Source organism: Hyaena hyaena, unplaced genomic scaffold (genome assembly GCF_003009895.1).
Source record: "Hyaena hyaena isolate Hyena2069 unplaced genomic scaffold, ASM300989v1 scaffold_199, whole genome shotgun sequence".
Classification (NCBI taxonomy): domain Eukaryota; kingdom Metazoa; phylum Chordata; class Mammalia; order Carnivora; family Hyaenidae; genus Hyaena; species Hyaena hyaena.
The window spans coordinates 1,206,076-1,222,064 of NW_024080831.1; the positions used below are offsets into that span (position 1 = coordinate 1,206,076).

Here is a 15,989-nt window from a genome sequence, read left to right on the forward strand (position 1 = left end):
GGGAGATGGGGTCAGGAGGAGGAGATGTTTGCGTTAAATCGTAGAACGAAAGATGCCTGAGCAGGTCCATGTTTGTGCCTCATTTAGGACAACTGCCCTTATTCCAGGGAGCTCTGTTGATCTCTGTAGTTCTGCTTACTTCCAGGAGGCAGTTGTTTTACCTTATACACTAAATTACTTTAGAGCTCTAAACCTAAAGAGCTACAGTGATCAGAGGAGAAGGGAGGAGAAGCCCCACCTCATAGCCACGTTCCTCCGCACACAGCTTGCCCAGAGACATTTGCGTCTTCACGCGGCGCACAGCGCACTCCTTGTCAGAGAGCCCATCTGAATGCGAGGATATCTCAATGGGGATCTCTGGCGTCTGGGACAGCAGGTCATCTAGCTTCTCCGCCAGGCGGTCTTCCAGTTTATCCGCTAACTCATCAGGACTGTTGGAGTGGTCGCTGGTATTTCCCTCCTCTCCATCAGACACAGAGAAATTCTCAGAGCTAAAGGTTGAGTACGACTGGCAGCTGCTGATACAGCGATGGGGCCTAGAACCACAAAGAACCAAAGGAACTTAATCGCAGGAATAACTACTGTTCTTAGCCCACAGCCTTGGTGAGAGGTTTTCTAGGTTTCTTCCTGCCCCTGAGGGAGATTCAAAAATCTAGGCATAGACACTATTTAGTTTTAAAGTGAAAGAGAAGGAAATTTGAATTTCCTTGTTCATTTGGTTCGTATGTTTATGTGGCTAAACAGTACACTTTGAAGCTGATGGCAACTGCTGGTCTTTGAGAAACTCAGCTGCTCTGATCACAGTGTGAACACACATGCATGGTATGGAAATGTTCAAACTGAAATTCAGCTTCTTATGCACAGACCTCCCAGATTCTTTAAAAAAAATTTTTTTAATATTTTATTTATTTCTGAGAAGGAGATAGAGAGACAGCATGAGCAGAGGAGGGTAAGAGAGAGGGGGAGACACAGAATCCGAAACAGGCTCCAGGCTCTGAGCTAGCCGTCAGCATAGAGCCCGACACAGGGCTCGAACCCATGAACTGTGAGATCATGACCTGAGCCGAAGTCGGACGCTTAACCAATGGAGCCACCCAGGTGCCCCAGACCTCCCAGATTCTTTACAGGTAAAAGAGTCTTGAGAGATTCTTTGGTCTAACTCATTTCTCAGGCCATAAAACTGGAGCCAGACAAAGAAAGTGACTTGCTGGGGCGCCTGGGTGGCTCCGTCGGTTAAGCGTCCGACTTCAGCTCAGGTCATGATCTCACGGTTGGTGGGTTCAGGCCCTGTGTCAGGCTCTGTGCTGACAGCTAGCTCAGAGCCTGGAGCCTGCTTCAGATTCTGTATCTCCCTCTCTCACTGACCCTCCCCGGCTCATGCTGTCTCTCTCTCTCTCAGAAATAAATTTAAAAAAACATTAAAAAAAAAAAGAAAGTGATTTATTCCAGGCCACACCATCAGAGAAGGCAGAGCTGCAGCTTGGTCTGGGTCTACTCATACCCTGCTCAGTGTCATTCTCTACCAGCTGCGTTTCCCACTGGGCATGGCAGCCACGGAAGGCCAAGTATCTCCACCCTGTCAGCCAACCCCCACTGGAGATGAGCTTGGAAGGAACATTCACTCTGCAGCTATGGGTACTGCCTAGTCAGTTAATGGCTCATTCCAGTTAACGTGTGGGTTTAGCTCAGATGAGGCAAAATCTGCAGGGGTGGGGGGGGGGGGGGCAGAGGGAGAATTTGCATAAGTTCTTCAGTTTTTCCCCATTGTTTCTAAGTAGCATAGTAAATAAGAATGCTGTTAGTTCACAGTGGTTTCAAAAGACAACAAATAAAAAGAAGACTGACTTTTTCCTCTGTCATTTTCAGATCTTTCTGTATTTCTTAGTACAAAGTGATTTTGATGGCATATAATCTGAGCCTCCCCAGTGACAAGGTCAGGTGATAGGCTACAGGGTTGCGGGAATCAAGGACACCTGAAAATAGCCTGTGGGAAAAGGAAATTAAAGTAGGACTTATAAGACATCTCAAGCCTGGGAATCCAGAAAAGAGATAGGGAGAAAAATGTTATAATATAGAAAGGAAAACCATGCAGTAAAAACATATATTTGCATCATGACCAACAAGAAAGGCGGGAAGCAATTAGGTGGGCTGAGTGGATGGTGTGTCAGGGGAACAAAGCTGAAGTCATGTAATTGTGATGTCAGTAGAGTGAGTTCAGGGAACGAAAAGACATTTTACTCAGATTCAATTTCACTGCATAGGAGAAACCAAGAGACAATAAGGCAGCAGTGGCAATGTGGCAGGAATAGCTCAGGGGATGAGAACAGATTTCAGTTCTTTGCACAGTGTGGGGACCCAGAATACAATTTACCAAAGGAATCCCTTGGTTTGCAGAGAATTCCTATTTCTGGGCAGGTACATAAGCCTTTCTGGCGGATTCTTAGAGCCATACTCTTCAAGAGCAGAATGCCTACTAGCAGAAAAGGCTTTCGTGGAGGAAAACTACCTTCCACGCTCCTATATAAGGGCAGCTCTTTTTTAGAAGTAGGGGGACGTAGTACTTCTTTAATTTACAAATTACTATTTCTGGCTAAGCAGGAAGCTATTTTTAAGGCTAGGTTGAAGGAGGACTCAACCTAATTAATTATACTTCAGTGGGGCATAAAATCCAAGACATGGAGAGTGCTACAGACTGAATTGTGTTCCCCCACCCCCCACCTTCTGGACTGAATTGTGTCCCCCCCTCCACCCCAATTCGTATGTTGAAGCCCTACCCCAGTGTGGCTGAATCTGGAGACAGGCTCTTAGGAGATAATTAATTAAGGTTAAATGAGATCATAAGGGCAGGTCCAAAATCCCACGGGACTGTGACCTTATTAGAGGAAGATATTTTCCTGTAGAAAGAAGGCTACTGTCCGCAAGCTACGAAGAGAGTCCTCACCAGGAACCTTGATTTGGGACTTCCCAGCCTCCAGAACTGTGAAAGATAAATTCCTATTGTTTAAACCACCCAGCCTGTGGTATTTTGTTATAGCAGCCTAAGAGACTAATAAAAGGAGGTACACCAGAAACCAATGATATTATCCACAAAACAGCATGGCCATCTCTCATAAAATGCCTGCTACATTGTCAAATGCAACCTTGAATCCATATTTATGTTCCTCATCTTAAAGTTCCTAACCAATGAATTCTGATGAACTAATCTGCTGTGCAGAGCCAGCCGCCAAAATGTGGCAGTGGGGAAAGAGGAATGGTGAGTTCAAATCTCCCTAGAAGGTGGTTGTTTGAAGGGGATCTGTGACTGAACAGGAGGTATGGCAAACCCAGGATTTCTCCCGTTACACTGAAAGCAGTCACGTGTGTGTATTGGTTTTACCTCTGTCTTCGTGGAAATTCAACTTCACTATCTACTTCCCCTTCTTCTTCTTCTGAGGAGTCATCTCCACTCTGAGGAGAACAAGGGGAGAGTTTTATCTCAATCTCTCTCTCTCTTTCTCTCCCTCTCATACACACACACACACTCCATATAAAAGATTAATTATAATAAAAAGGCATTGAATAGTAGTTTGCTGAGTGTCATCTTTAAACATATATATTTTCCTTCATTCATTCAACAACTTTTCCTCGGTGTCCATGACGACTGGGTCTGTGCTCTTTGACAGAAGACACACAGAACTGAGTAAATGTGAGCCTTGCCCTCAGGTAGGTGAGGACTCCACGAGACTGTCCAAGAAGAATGATAAGAAGGGGAAACTAGAGAGAAGGTCTGGATTTGGGGGCAGCCTTTTGTAATTATTGTTATTCATGGTTCCAGGCCCTGACACAGGGACTCCACCAAGAAGTGATCTTCCAGTTCTTCAAAATCCAACAACTACTTTTCCCCTTTTATGTAACCAATCACCTTTTCAGTAATACAGTTACTATGCTTATATCATTTGCACTACTAAGGCATACATTATTTGAGGGTCAGGCCATATCTTGTATCGTATTTCTCATTCCACCACGAATACAACACTGCATACAAAATAGGTGCTTAGTGCATTATTGAGCCAGCATGTTGGACAGGATGAGAGAGCTTTGGTTGGGACATGTGAGGCCTCATGACTGCTAGGGCTCTGTGGTTGATCTGCAAGTCTGGGTAAGTGTCCTGAGAATATGATCTTCCTTCACAGGAAGAGTCCATTTCTCTTCGCGGACATAAGAACAGCCACACTTAAAATCAGCTCTCCTTACCCACAGAATCATAATGTACTGGATTACTATCATCCCTTGTGAGGTGGGTAACTGAGCCCAAGTAATTGTACCAAAGATTGAGGATAGTTTACTTTTAAAGTCAGTTTTAATATACTATCACTCTTACTGGTTTGTATTCCGAAATGCTTATTTGAGTAGGAAAGAGAGGCATGGGGTTATACTGACTGCTGAGATGAGCATTTACCCTAGGTGTACCATGGAAGTGTATCCTGGGTCGAGAGAAGTTCCAGGGAGGCGCAATGGATAGGGTGGGTGTTTCCTGGCCCCTGGGCCCACAGAATGCATCATAATGGTATCAGAATGGCTCAAAGATACATGTTACCTGGGAGGGCACTAGGGTGACTGCTAAACGGTGCCGGGTTTGTTTGCGGGTTGATGAAAACATTCTAAAATTGATTGTGGTGATGACTGCATAGCTGTGAATAAAAGCACTGAGTTGTACACTTAACAGGAGAGCTTTACAGTATGAGAATTATATCACAATAAAGTTGTTACTGAAAACAATACATGTTACTGGCCACATAGGGAATGGGGGGGCAGAGCACCCAGAACACAACTTAATCTCTGGGAATGCTTAGTCAGCAGCAAGCACTGCATGTGGGGAAGAAATACAGTTTTGAGATAGAAGCCCTCAGCTTCAACTTCTTTTTTTTTCAATTGAAGTGCAGTTGGTTTCTAATATTATATGAGTTACAGGTGTGTAACACAGTGATTCAACAATTGTATACATTTTGCTATGCTTGACAAAACAAGTATAGTTATCATCTGTCATCTTACAAAGTTATTACAGTATTATTGACTATATTCCCTATGCTTTACTCTTCACCCCTTGTGACCTATTTATTTATAACTGGAAGTCTGAACCTCTTTTTTTAAAATATTTTTTTAATGTTTTATTTATTTCTGAGAGAGAGAGAGAGAGAGAGAGAGAGAGAGACAGACAGACAGACACAGTGTGAGTAGGGGAGGTTCAGAGAGAGAAGGAGATACAGAATCTGAAACAGGCTCCAGGCTCTGAGCTGTCAGCATAGAGCCCGACTTGAGGCTCGGACCCATGAACCACGAGATCATGACCTGAGCTGAAGTAGGACGCTTAACCGACTGAGCCACCCAGGTGCCCCTGGAAGTCTGAACCTCTTAACCCCCTCTACCTATTTCACCCCTTCCCACTACCCCACTCGTTTGGCAACCACTAGTTTATTCTCCACACTTATGAATCTATTTGGTTTTTTTGTTTGTTCATTTGTTTTGTTTTTTAGATTCCATGGTATTTGTCATTTATGTCTGACTTATCTCGCTTAGCATAATACCTTTTAGGTCTATCCATGTTTTCACAAATGGCAAAATTTCCTTCTTTTTTTATGGTTGAGTGTATCCCAGTGTATGTATGTATGAATGTATGTATGTGTGTATGTGTGTGTGTGTGAGTGTATAAATGCATACACACATGACATCTTCTTTATCCATTCATCCATTGATGGACACTTAGGTTGTTTCCATATCTTGGCCATTATAAACAATACTGCAATAAACACAAGGGTGCACATATTTTTTCTAATTAGTGCTTTTGTTTTCTTTGGGTAAATACCCAGTAGTGAAGGTACTAGAGGTCATATGGTAGTTCTACTTTTCATATTTTGAGGAACCTCCATACTGTTTTCCATAGTGGCTGCACCAGTTGACATTCACACCAATAGTGCACATGAGTTCCCTTTTCCCCACATCCTCTCCAACTTGTTATTTCTTGTCTTTTTGATTCTAGTCATTCTTTTTTTTTTTTTTAATGTTTGTTTATTTTTGAGAGAGAGACAGAAACAGAGAGACAGAGTGTGAGCAGGGGAGAGGCAGAGAAAGAGGGGGACACAGAATATGAAGCAGGCTCCAGGCTCCACACTGTCAGCACAGAGCCCAATGCAGGGCTCGAACTCACAAACTATGAGATCATGACCTGAGCTGAAGTTGGATGCTTAACCAACTGAGCCACCCAGGTGCCCCTGATTCTAGCCATTCTGACTGATATGTGAACTTCTTTTAAATGTCTAGTGGACCAAAACAATCTCATTTACATTTTAGACCCTTTCATTCCTTTACCTGTGCTCCTGCTAAGTGCTGCTGAGGTGAAGCACTACTGAAGACTGAGTGGGTGTCTGCCTTGCGCTAAACACTTTTCATACATAATGTTATTTTTAACTCATTAGCAAGATGAGCTAATATGTTTGGAAGCTTGTTACGTGCCAGGCTCTGTTCGAAATGCTTTATATGTATTAACCCATTTAATCTTCATACCAGCCAGTGAGGCAGGGGCCAGTATTTGCCCCATTTATAGACAAGGGCAGCCATGTTCATAGAGATTCTAAATGTAAGAGCCTTGCTTTGAACTCAGATCTGTCTGGCTCCCAGGCTTATGCTGTTAACCACTATGGTAGATTGCCTCCAAGCTAATAAACCCTAGACAGCTAGTGGCTGAGGAGAACAGGTTTCAGTGACTAAGAACTCACTGGGTCATGATGGTTATTAATATAGGCAGGGATTTCCAAAATAAATTGTTTTTCTTAATATTGTATTTTTTGTATATATACAATATTATAGATTTCCAAAATATATTGTTTTTCTTAATATTGTATAAAATAATATATAAAAAAAAAAATACAATATTAAGAAAAACAATATATTTTGGAAATCTATAATATTGTATATTATTTTTTCTTAAGCAGGCTCTGCACCCAACATGGGACTTGAACTCATGACCCTAAGTTAAAGAGTCACATGTTCTACCAACTGAGCTAAGCGGGCACCCCTCCAAAATATGAAGAAGAAATTATGAAGAAGGCTAGTTCCATGGGATATTAATAGATATTATTTTTAAAGCCATTATGGCCAAATAGGTGAGGGAAGTGCTGGATTAAACAAGGTACTGTACTTTTTTTTTTTTTTCCTGAGAGAGAGGGCACAAGTGAGCGAGGGGCAGAGAGAGAGAGAAGGAAGATAAAGAATCCCATGAGGGGGAGAGAGGGAGAGAGAAGAGGGAGAGAGAGAGAGAAGCAACATCCAATCTTCTTGCAACATCCATCATGACTAGCCTCCTAGTTTTGATTACATATCCCTGGTTATCTATTTATAACTTATATATATTTGAACCAGTCCTCTCAGGTCAGTAGTTCCCTAAGAGTGTTCTCTATCACTTAAGCAGTGTGATAGAGTATTTAAAGTAAAAAAAGAACTTCCACTTATGCTTTTGCCATCTCATCCTTTTCCAAAACGGACACGTTACATGCGTGTTCCAATGTGCACAACAGTCCGTGAAGGCAGTGGCACATGCTGCTGTCATTACGGCTTACCTTTTGCAAGGGCCTTGTGTTTCGAGGTAGCATTGGGGGGGTGACGTGATGAGGGATGCCAAGGGATGATGCAGACCTACAGCCTTTGAATTTGTTTTCGTCCATTTTCTCAGAACCCTGGGGATTTTCCGAGAGGGGATTGTGTGCTGGTGACTTGAAAAGGTCGGGGCTCCTCCCCACTGGCTCAGCAGAGGGTAGGTCTAAGGAACCACACTGTTCTGGCCTGCACTGGAGGCAGGGGTCATAAGGGTCAGCCTGACAACAGCCCCAGGGGCCAGCTGGGCCCTCGTCAGGCTCAGCGCTTCTCCAGCAATCTGCGGCCATGGCTGTGGAGATGAGGTCAGGGCTAGAGCCAGGCATCTGTCTTTGAGCATGGTTGCTGAGTGGGCTCCGCAGGGCGGCTGCTGGGCCAAAATACCTCAGGTTGTTGGCGCAGGTTGCAATGTCCTGTCCGTGCATGTTGAGTCTGGGATGGTGACTCTGAGCCATGGCAGGAGGGCATTGCTGGTATTGCTGCTGCATAGGATTATGGTGATGGGAAGCAGGGTACTGGGACTGAGCTTGGTGTAGGTAAGTGGGATGCGGTGAGTTTTCTTGTGCTGGCTGATTTTTCAAGATCGCTGCAAAGTCACTATGGCTGCCTCTGCTGTTCCCTCGGCGGTGGCGTGGTTTGCTCCGATATCGGCTCTTGCTGCTTGAGGTGGACATTTTGGGACTTCCAGACAAAGGGGATGCGGCGGGAGCTACCTCCATACTGGGGATACCTTCAGATCTCAATAGATCTGGCCTGGGAGAAAAGAAAAGATTTAGTTTTAAACGTATGAAAAAACACATTCAAGTTAGGGAAATGTAACCCAAGCCTTAAAATATACACACTCTGTGAAACAGCAGTCACATAGGCAGGGATTTATCCAATGGAGATAACAGATGTGCATGAAGATGTATGTTTGAAGGTGTTATGTTATATTCTAGTTTAAAACAACAGAAAATTAGAAACAACCTAGAAGTTCAACCATAGAGGATTTCCTTTATTCCTTTTGGATTTTATTCTGCGTCTCACTAGCTGAGGTACTCAATCCCCTTTAAATTCTAATTCTACCCTGTAGGTTTCTTAATCTTTTCCTCATAATCTCATCTATCAGCCTGGTGCCAATATGCCAAGGCATACGCATGGATTTGCCCATGATGAGAAATCTATCTGATGATGGATCTAGAGAGATCCCACAAAAGATCACAAATCACAGGGGTCTGGTACAAGAGAAGGAAACCTCAGGTTAATTAGGCAGGAGGCCAAGTTCAAGGATCTTGGTTTAGACATGGTCTCCTTGAGGTCTGGGACTAAGTCCATCCATCTCTGTATGGGAGGGACATTAAGGGAGCCCTGCTCACACTCAGTACTCAAAAATGTTTAAGGAAGGCTGAGAAGAAAGGGGTGGAAGAGGGAAGGGGAAATAGTATGGTGCCCAGGAGGTTGAGCAAAGCCAGCAAGAGAAGCTCCGGGGAGGAGTGACCTGGCCTTGTCACTGCCAGGTGACCTGGCTCCTTACGGGAGGAGGTCCTCTCACAGTCCTGTTTTCAAGTGCTGTCGGGCTGGTCATATAGGTCATGTGCAAGAGGAATCCAGAGCTTGACGGTAAACCTCACACACACGGATTCCAGTTGCACAGGTAAACAATAGCTGGTTTCTGAACTGATGAACTGGTACGGGCAGAAACTCGAGGATACCAGGCCGGTCCACTACTTCCTTCCTTCTTTGGGACCAGACAGACACGAATCAGCAAATTACAGAGCTGGAAGACCCAAACTTTAAGCAACAGAATCTTTTTATAAATGAATTATGAGGAACTCCGTATATAAAATAGATATAGTAAGAGAACAGACAGGTGGCTAGAGGTGGGGGGTGGGAGAAGATGGGTGAAATGGGTAAAGAGGGTCCAAAAGGTACAAACTTCCAGTTATAAAATATATAAGTCCTGTGGATGTAATGTACAGCATGGAGAGAGACTATAGTTAATGATACAGTTGATCCTTCAATAACACACACAGTTAAAAATCCAAGTATAACTTTTGACTCCTGAAAACTTAATAATAGCCTGCTGTTGACCAGATGTCTTACTGATAACATAAACAGTGGATTAATACATATGTTGTATATTATATGTATTATATACATATAATACATAAAGTGAGCTAGAGAAAAGAAAATGTTAAGAAAATCATAAGGAAGAGAAAATACATGTACTGGACTATGCTGCAAAATATTCACATATAAGTGCAACTGTGTAGTTCAAACCCATGTTGTTCAATGGTCAGCTGTACCATACTGCATATTTGAAAGTCGCTAAGAGATCTTGAAAGTTATTACCACAAGAAAAAAATGTAATTATTTATGCTGATGAATGGATGTTAACTAGACTTACGTGATAATTATTTCAAAATATATACATGTATATTGAATTGCTACATTGTACACCTGAAACTAATATAATGTTGTAAGTCAATTATATCTCAACCTGCCCCTCCCCCAGATATAGTGGAATAGTTGAAGAGGGGTGGGAGAGCAGAAGCTCCTCCTTGCAGGGCTCCCCTCCTCGTCCTCCCTACTTCCGCAGTAATCCCTGACACCTCTATGTGGGCCCTAGGGTGTCCCAGACCTTGTTTGAAAACCACAGATACAGTCCTGCCTCCACCTTATGTGAGGAGGAATCCAAAACCCAGAGTGTCTCATGGTCTTATAGGGCATTACTGGCAGAATCCTAACAAAAGTTTCTCCTAATTTCCAGTCTGGCTTATTGGAGATTCAGAGGACAAGCTTAAAGGTGCCTACAAATCACTTGGGGCTTATTAAAATGGTTGAGTAGGTCAGATCTGAGGCCTTTAGAGTCCGCATTTCTAATACTGAGAGCACATGAGCAGGGGAGGGTGGAGAGAGTGGAAAGAGAGAACCCAAGCAGACTCTGCGTTGATAGCGCTGACAGTACAGAGCATGACACGGGGCTCAATCCCATGAACTGTGAGATCATGACCTGAGCTAAAATCAGGAGTTGGATGCTCAACCAACTGAGCCACCCAGGTGCCCCAAGAGCTACACACTCACAGGTGATGCTGAACTGAGGACCACATTTGAATAGCTAGGGCTCACAGGAAATTAGTAGGCATCAGACTGTAGGAGAGACTCCTACTACTTCAGGGCTATTGTTCAAGGCTCGTCTTAGCACAGAAGTTCCAGATACCACTGGTATATAAGGTGGGCAGGATACTGTGTGATATCAGCGTCTTCTTGCCTCAGATTCATGGTTTGGTGGTCAGCTGGCCAAATTGTGCCAGAGGAAGTATGTGAATTGAGGAGGTACTGGGGCTTATACTGAGGCAAGAGAGCCATCCAAAGCCCAGTTACGGGCATCTACTTACACAGTGACTGGCCAGGCCAAGATCTAAAAGAGAGCTGAGGTAGAAGTATCCTAAATCAGGTGAAGTCTGCTTTTATTGAACCTAGCAGTGTAAACATCACAGAGTAACAATGATACATTTACAAAGCGCTTTATAATGTATAAAACACTTGTTTCCTACTATTCATTTTCCAATATTCATTTTATAGATAATGGCACTGAGGGATTCTAGAGGTTAGTTGGCTTGTGTTCATCACAAAGTTAATGACAGAAGTCATAACTCAGACCCCAGTGTTTTGACACTAAGGAACAGCTCTTTCCCCTTTCCAAGCTTCTCTTTATTATGAGGTATTTAGGCTATTGTACTGGATTATACTCACTTGTGACAGGCTTAGTGGATCCATATTAGAACTCCAATTCTCTTCTTTTTAGTCCCCAACTGAACCCACATTGACACACCATAGATGGTGGATGGTTTTTCCTCTCTGATCTCCTCAGAGGACACTGGGCTTCTGACTTAATCATTGGACTGTCCAAATAATCTGAAACTGAAATCCTCCAGGTGCAATCAACTGAAAGCAGAACTCTTCGCAGCTCAAAGAGCCATTCCAGGTTGCCTTCCTGGATGAGTTCAGTTAGCTTGTCGACTGAGCATCTGCTGGTGGTGGCAAACTCTTCCAAATATATTCCTCATAGCCAAAGTTAAAAGTAAACATGAGCTCATATTTTGAAAAATTAAAAAGTACTATTTTCTCTTCCAAAGCTCTTAGTTTTATCTGTAGCAGAATTCAGGGAAGAGCCAGAAAGTGAACTCTGTCACTGGCTAACATGGCAAAACAAAGAGGTGTTGGGATCCTCAGAGGGTTTTGCCAGGTGCCATGTGCAAACAATTTCTCAGTATTTGACTAGAAGCTGGTCAGGGGTGGTAAGTAAAAGCAAAATTGGAATTAATCCATGTAGCTGCTGCTTAGTAGTTTAGATTTCTATTAGTCCTGCTATGGTAGAATGGCCACCATTCTGAAAGCCTTTCAATACATTCTTGGTTTGCATTTTATCCTTACTTTTATCCTTATTGCATTGTTCTCAAGTCTCACCATTGGGTCTACACCTCAGGTTTAGGGACATTTCTTTCCTCTACATTAATGTGGCTGGAACGCAGTCCACTCTCCGTTATTTGGGAAGAATGGAGATCTAGTAGAGCCTGATAATAAAAAAAACTGACTGTGTTGTAATTAGTGGAAAGGGCAACTTTTTTTAAAAAAATTATTCAAAAACTAATTTTTTAGCAGTCGTGGTTTGTAATTTTATCTTACAATTTTTTTTAACATTTATTCAATTTTAAGATACAGAGTGTGAGTGGGGGAGGGGCAGAGAGAGAGGGAGACAAAATCCGAAGCAGGCTCCAGGCTCTGAGCTGTCAGCACAGAGCCTGACACGGAGCTCGAGCTCACAGACCACAAGATCATGACCTGAGCCGAAGTCGGATACTTAACTGACTGAATTACACAGGTGCCCCTCACATTTATCTCTTTAAACTTCACAGAAATCCCATGCAGGAGTAGAATGAGGGGACCCACACGATTAGGTATAGGTAACTACCAAAGCCCCTCCTTTAGTTTTTGGTGGTAGATTTATAGGCACTTATTACATTATTAAAAAGAACTAAATGAATAAATAAAAGTGGGACATACATGGACCACTGTTGCATAAAATAAAAATTATGATGAACCCAATTTTGTGTGCTACAGGTCAAAAAAAGACGAAGAAATCTCATGTGTGATCATTATACCATTTTACTGATGGGGTTGACAGAGATCAAGTGGCATGACCCACATCATGTAGTTTAGCATAGGTAGAACTGGGATTTGAATCCCGGTCTGTCTGGCTCCCAGTGCTTTCTCTTTTCACTACTCCATCCAAAGACAATTAATATCTATGTCCTCAGACAGAAAAAACTAGATTCCTAAAGTTCATGACACATTCTCTTACCTCACCACCTTATTTTATCTAAAGGCAAGTGTGCCAATGATGAGCTACGGAGTGGACACACCAACCACGATGTGATCATATATTCTTAGGGGAATTTTTTCTCATTTCTCTTAATACCAAGCTGGCATAGGTGTCTCACCGTTTGGTCTGCATCCCTGATTTATGAGGCGCACCTTTCCTCTTCATGAGTTTCTCCATGGCGTTGGGGTGGATTATTGGACGGACAGGGTGTCGTTTGTATGTTCCAGGATACTTCTTTTCCACTGCTTGCTCACGCCTGCAGAATGAAAGGAAAAGCCACATCTCAGTCACTGCAGACAGATGGGCAGAATGTTTTCACAGGCTAATTCCACTCACAGATGCTGGTCACACTTAACAGATATACGTCATTTGAATTACAAGGTTACTATTTAGGTTGCAAAGGGGAAAAAAGATACGAAATTCAACTAATGTAATTTCACTGTGCACTTCTACTCTCAGGTGGACTCAGGGGCTGACCTTGCCTCCCTCAACATACCCCACGGGAGACACAATGCGATGGTAGAAGACCTACTTATTTTCAGTTGCTGTTTTGGTCAGGACCACCAGGTTTTCTTGTCCTTATCAAATTAAATAATAACTTTAATTTTAATAAAAAAAAAATAGAGTACCTTAATCCACTTTCATCAGCCACCTTACTTCCCCGGGGGGCAAACAGCTCCCACTCCACATCAAGATTTTCTTGAAAAGAGGACCCTTTCTTAGGGCCATTCAACAGGGTGAAGTTGCAAATGCCTATCAAGTGCATATTTCTCTATAACGAGCTCTACAGCAACTCCACCCAGCTGAAAGTGCCTCGGGAGTAGAGACCTGTGCACAGCACATCCCTTAGGGAATGTTGGGTAAATGAATAAAGTATTTGCTATTTTTAGTCTTGAGTAGTAGCAACGTGGAGGAGCAGTACATTACTGCTGATAGGATGACCCAACTCAGTAAGGACAGACAGCAGTCTGGATACATACTTAATGAGCTCCTTCTCCCGCATTTCCAGCTGCAGCATGATGGCACTCAATTCCATGTATAAATTATTAGCCCGCTCAAGTTTTCTCTCATAGTGTTCACGAATATCCAAAGCATGCCTATCAAAGAAAATACAGGATCAGCAAAGCTGACTACCTTGGGGGAGAACAAAGAATGGCACTAATGAAATAAAAACCAGGATGGTTTATCACAAAAGCATTGGTCTGGGGCGCCTGAGTGGCTCAGTTGGTTAGGTGTCCAACTTCGGCTCAGTCATGATCTTGCAATGCACAGGTTCGAACCCCGTGTCAGGTTCTGTGCCGACAGCTCAGACCCTGGGGCCTACTTCAGATTCTGTATCTTCCTCTGTCTCTGCCTTTTCCCAGCTTGTTCTCTGTCTCTCTCTCAAAAATAAACAAATGTTAAAAAAAAAAAAAAAGCACTGGTCTGTGGGCCATCTAAACTTAAGGATCCCCTTTTTGATGTAATGACTCTGATAAGTTGGAGTGGGAGATGGGAAATCCAAGCTTTCACTTGGTTTACCCTTAGGGGCCACACCCAGCCATATAGAACAGGCAGGAGGGCCACAGATAAAATCTGAATGTGATTTGTATATAATTTGTAGCCTTTGTGCAGTGTTGATATCTTAATAAGAATACTATAATATATATAATATATACGTTATTGGGAATACGCAATCAAGGCTGATTCCTTGACCTTGTACTTATCTGTAGTACAGATCTTGTCTAATAGAGTGGCTATCTATGACTATGTCTTGTACCCCTTCATTGATCATAAGCACCTTGAGACCAGGAACTACGTCTTATAAAGTACTGCCTTCCACGTCACTTAGGACAGGCACTGAATGAAGAAAGGGCATTGCTCTAGGAGTGTTTGCTGCAGAGATATAATAAAGGAAGATAACAAGATTGCAGGGAGAAGACGGAACAGCAACATAAAGGATGGCTACCTTTTAGGGCAACTTTTAAAGAGAATTAACAGCACAGGTGAACAGTGTGTACAAGGTGAAATGGAGTTTCATCAGGAACTCTTCAACACAAGGAGAGTTCCTGCCAGAATCTGAAGATCTGGGGATGAGAAGAGATGGGAAAGGAGAGAACAACAGACCTGAGCTCTTCTCTGCGCCTCCGAATCAGTTCTTCATCTAATCGGTGTATACAGGTTCCCTCACTTTTGATCTTCTCAAAGTGTTTTTTCACCTCTTCTCTCCATTCAGCCTGGGTGAGGACAAATTAGACTTTGTTAATATTCTAGAAGTTTTAATCCCTGATGGAACCATAGGATCCTGTCCAAGATTTCTTCCCCCGCATGCTTTTACTGAAGAGCCTTAACAAATAAATGTTCAATAAATACTAGTTGATTACAGCAAAATATCTCATATTCCTCTATCTGCACCTCCTACCCCATACACTGTGACCTTATTTTCTGTATTTAGTCCAACTTGTGATGCTGTCTCTTTTTCCAGTTTCCTTGTCATACTGGCCACCTGACATATCACAGCTGGCATAGAGCCATCACCCCTGGGATAAGAGAGTTCAGGTTTATGTGAAGATGGTGGCTGAGCTGACCTGGACAGAAAGAAAGGCTCTGATAACCATCTGTATAAGTATATGCCAGTGAGAATATGATCATGTTTACAATTGGTTCCAGAATTCCTCTTAGGTTTTGTTTATGAAAATACCTTCAAAAAATATTGGTAATAGAAGACTCAAGGGAAATGAAGAGCAGGAGTTAGGAATAAAAATATAGGAAATCATACAGGAATTTGGGAGGGAAAGAATAGAAAAGGGGAAAGAGGAGGAGAAAGAGTATGTATGGCTAAACTATTTAATAGTTTGACAAAATTTTTAGAACGGGGATAAATATCTAACATGTGATTTCAGTTTGTCAAAATGTGATCCCTTTCCAATTTCCTAAACCTTGAGTAAAGTCTCTGACATTCATCTTGACTTTGGATGAGTGTTTTTGTTATTCTGGACATCAAGGAAAGGTGCTGAAC

The 15,989-nt window shown here is 42.7% G+C and overlaps 1 protein-coding gene across 1 annotated transcript in view; it reads right to left on the reverse strand.

Annotated features, from left to right (window-relative positions):
- MAP3K13 (mitogen-activated protein kinase kinase kinase 13) overlaps nucleotides 1–15,989 on the reverse strand; it is a 169,944-nt gene that overhangs the window by 1,563 nt on the left and 152,392 nt on the right. The window contains exons 9-14 of the mRNA XM_039241683.1: nucleotides 15,098–15,207; nucleotides 13,972–14,088; nucleotides 13,110–13,247; nucleotides 7,593–8,379; nucleotides 3,377–3,447; nucleotides 239–536 (exon numbers count right to left, since the gene is read on the reverse strand). Coding sequence (XP_039097614.1) covers nucleotides 239–536; nucleotides 3,377–3,447; nucleotides 7,593–8,379; nucleotides 13,110–13,247; nucleotides 13,972–14,088; nucleotides 15,098–15,207 — 1,521 coding nt within the window. The remainder of the gene's footprint in view (nucleotides 1–238; nucleotides 537–3,376; nucleotides 3,448–7,592; nucleotides 8,380–13,109; nucleotides 13,248–13,971; nucleotides 14,089–15,097; nucleotides 15,208–15,989) is intronic.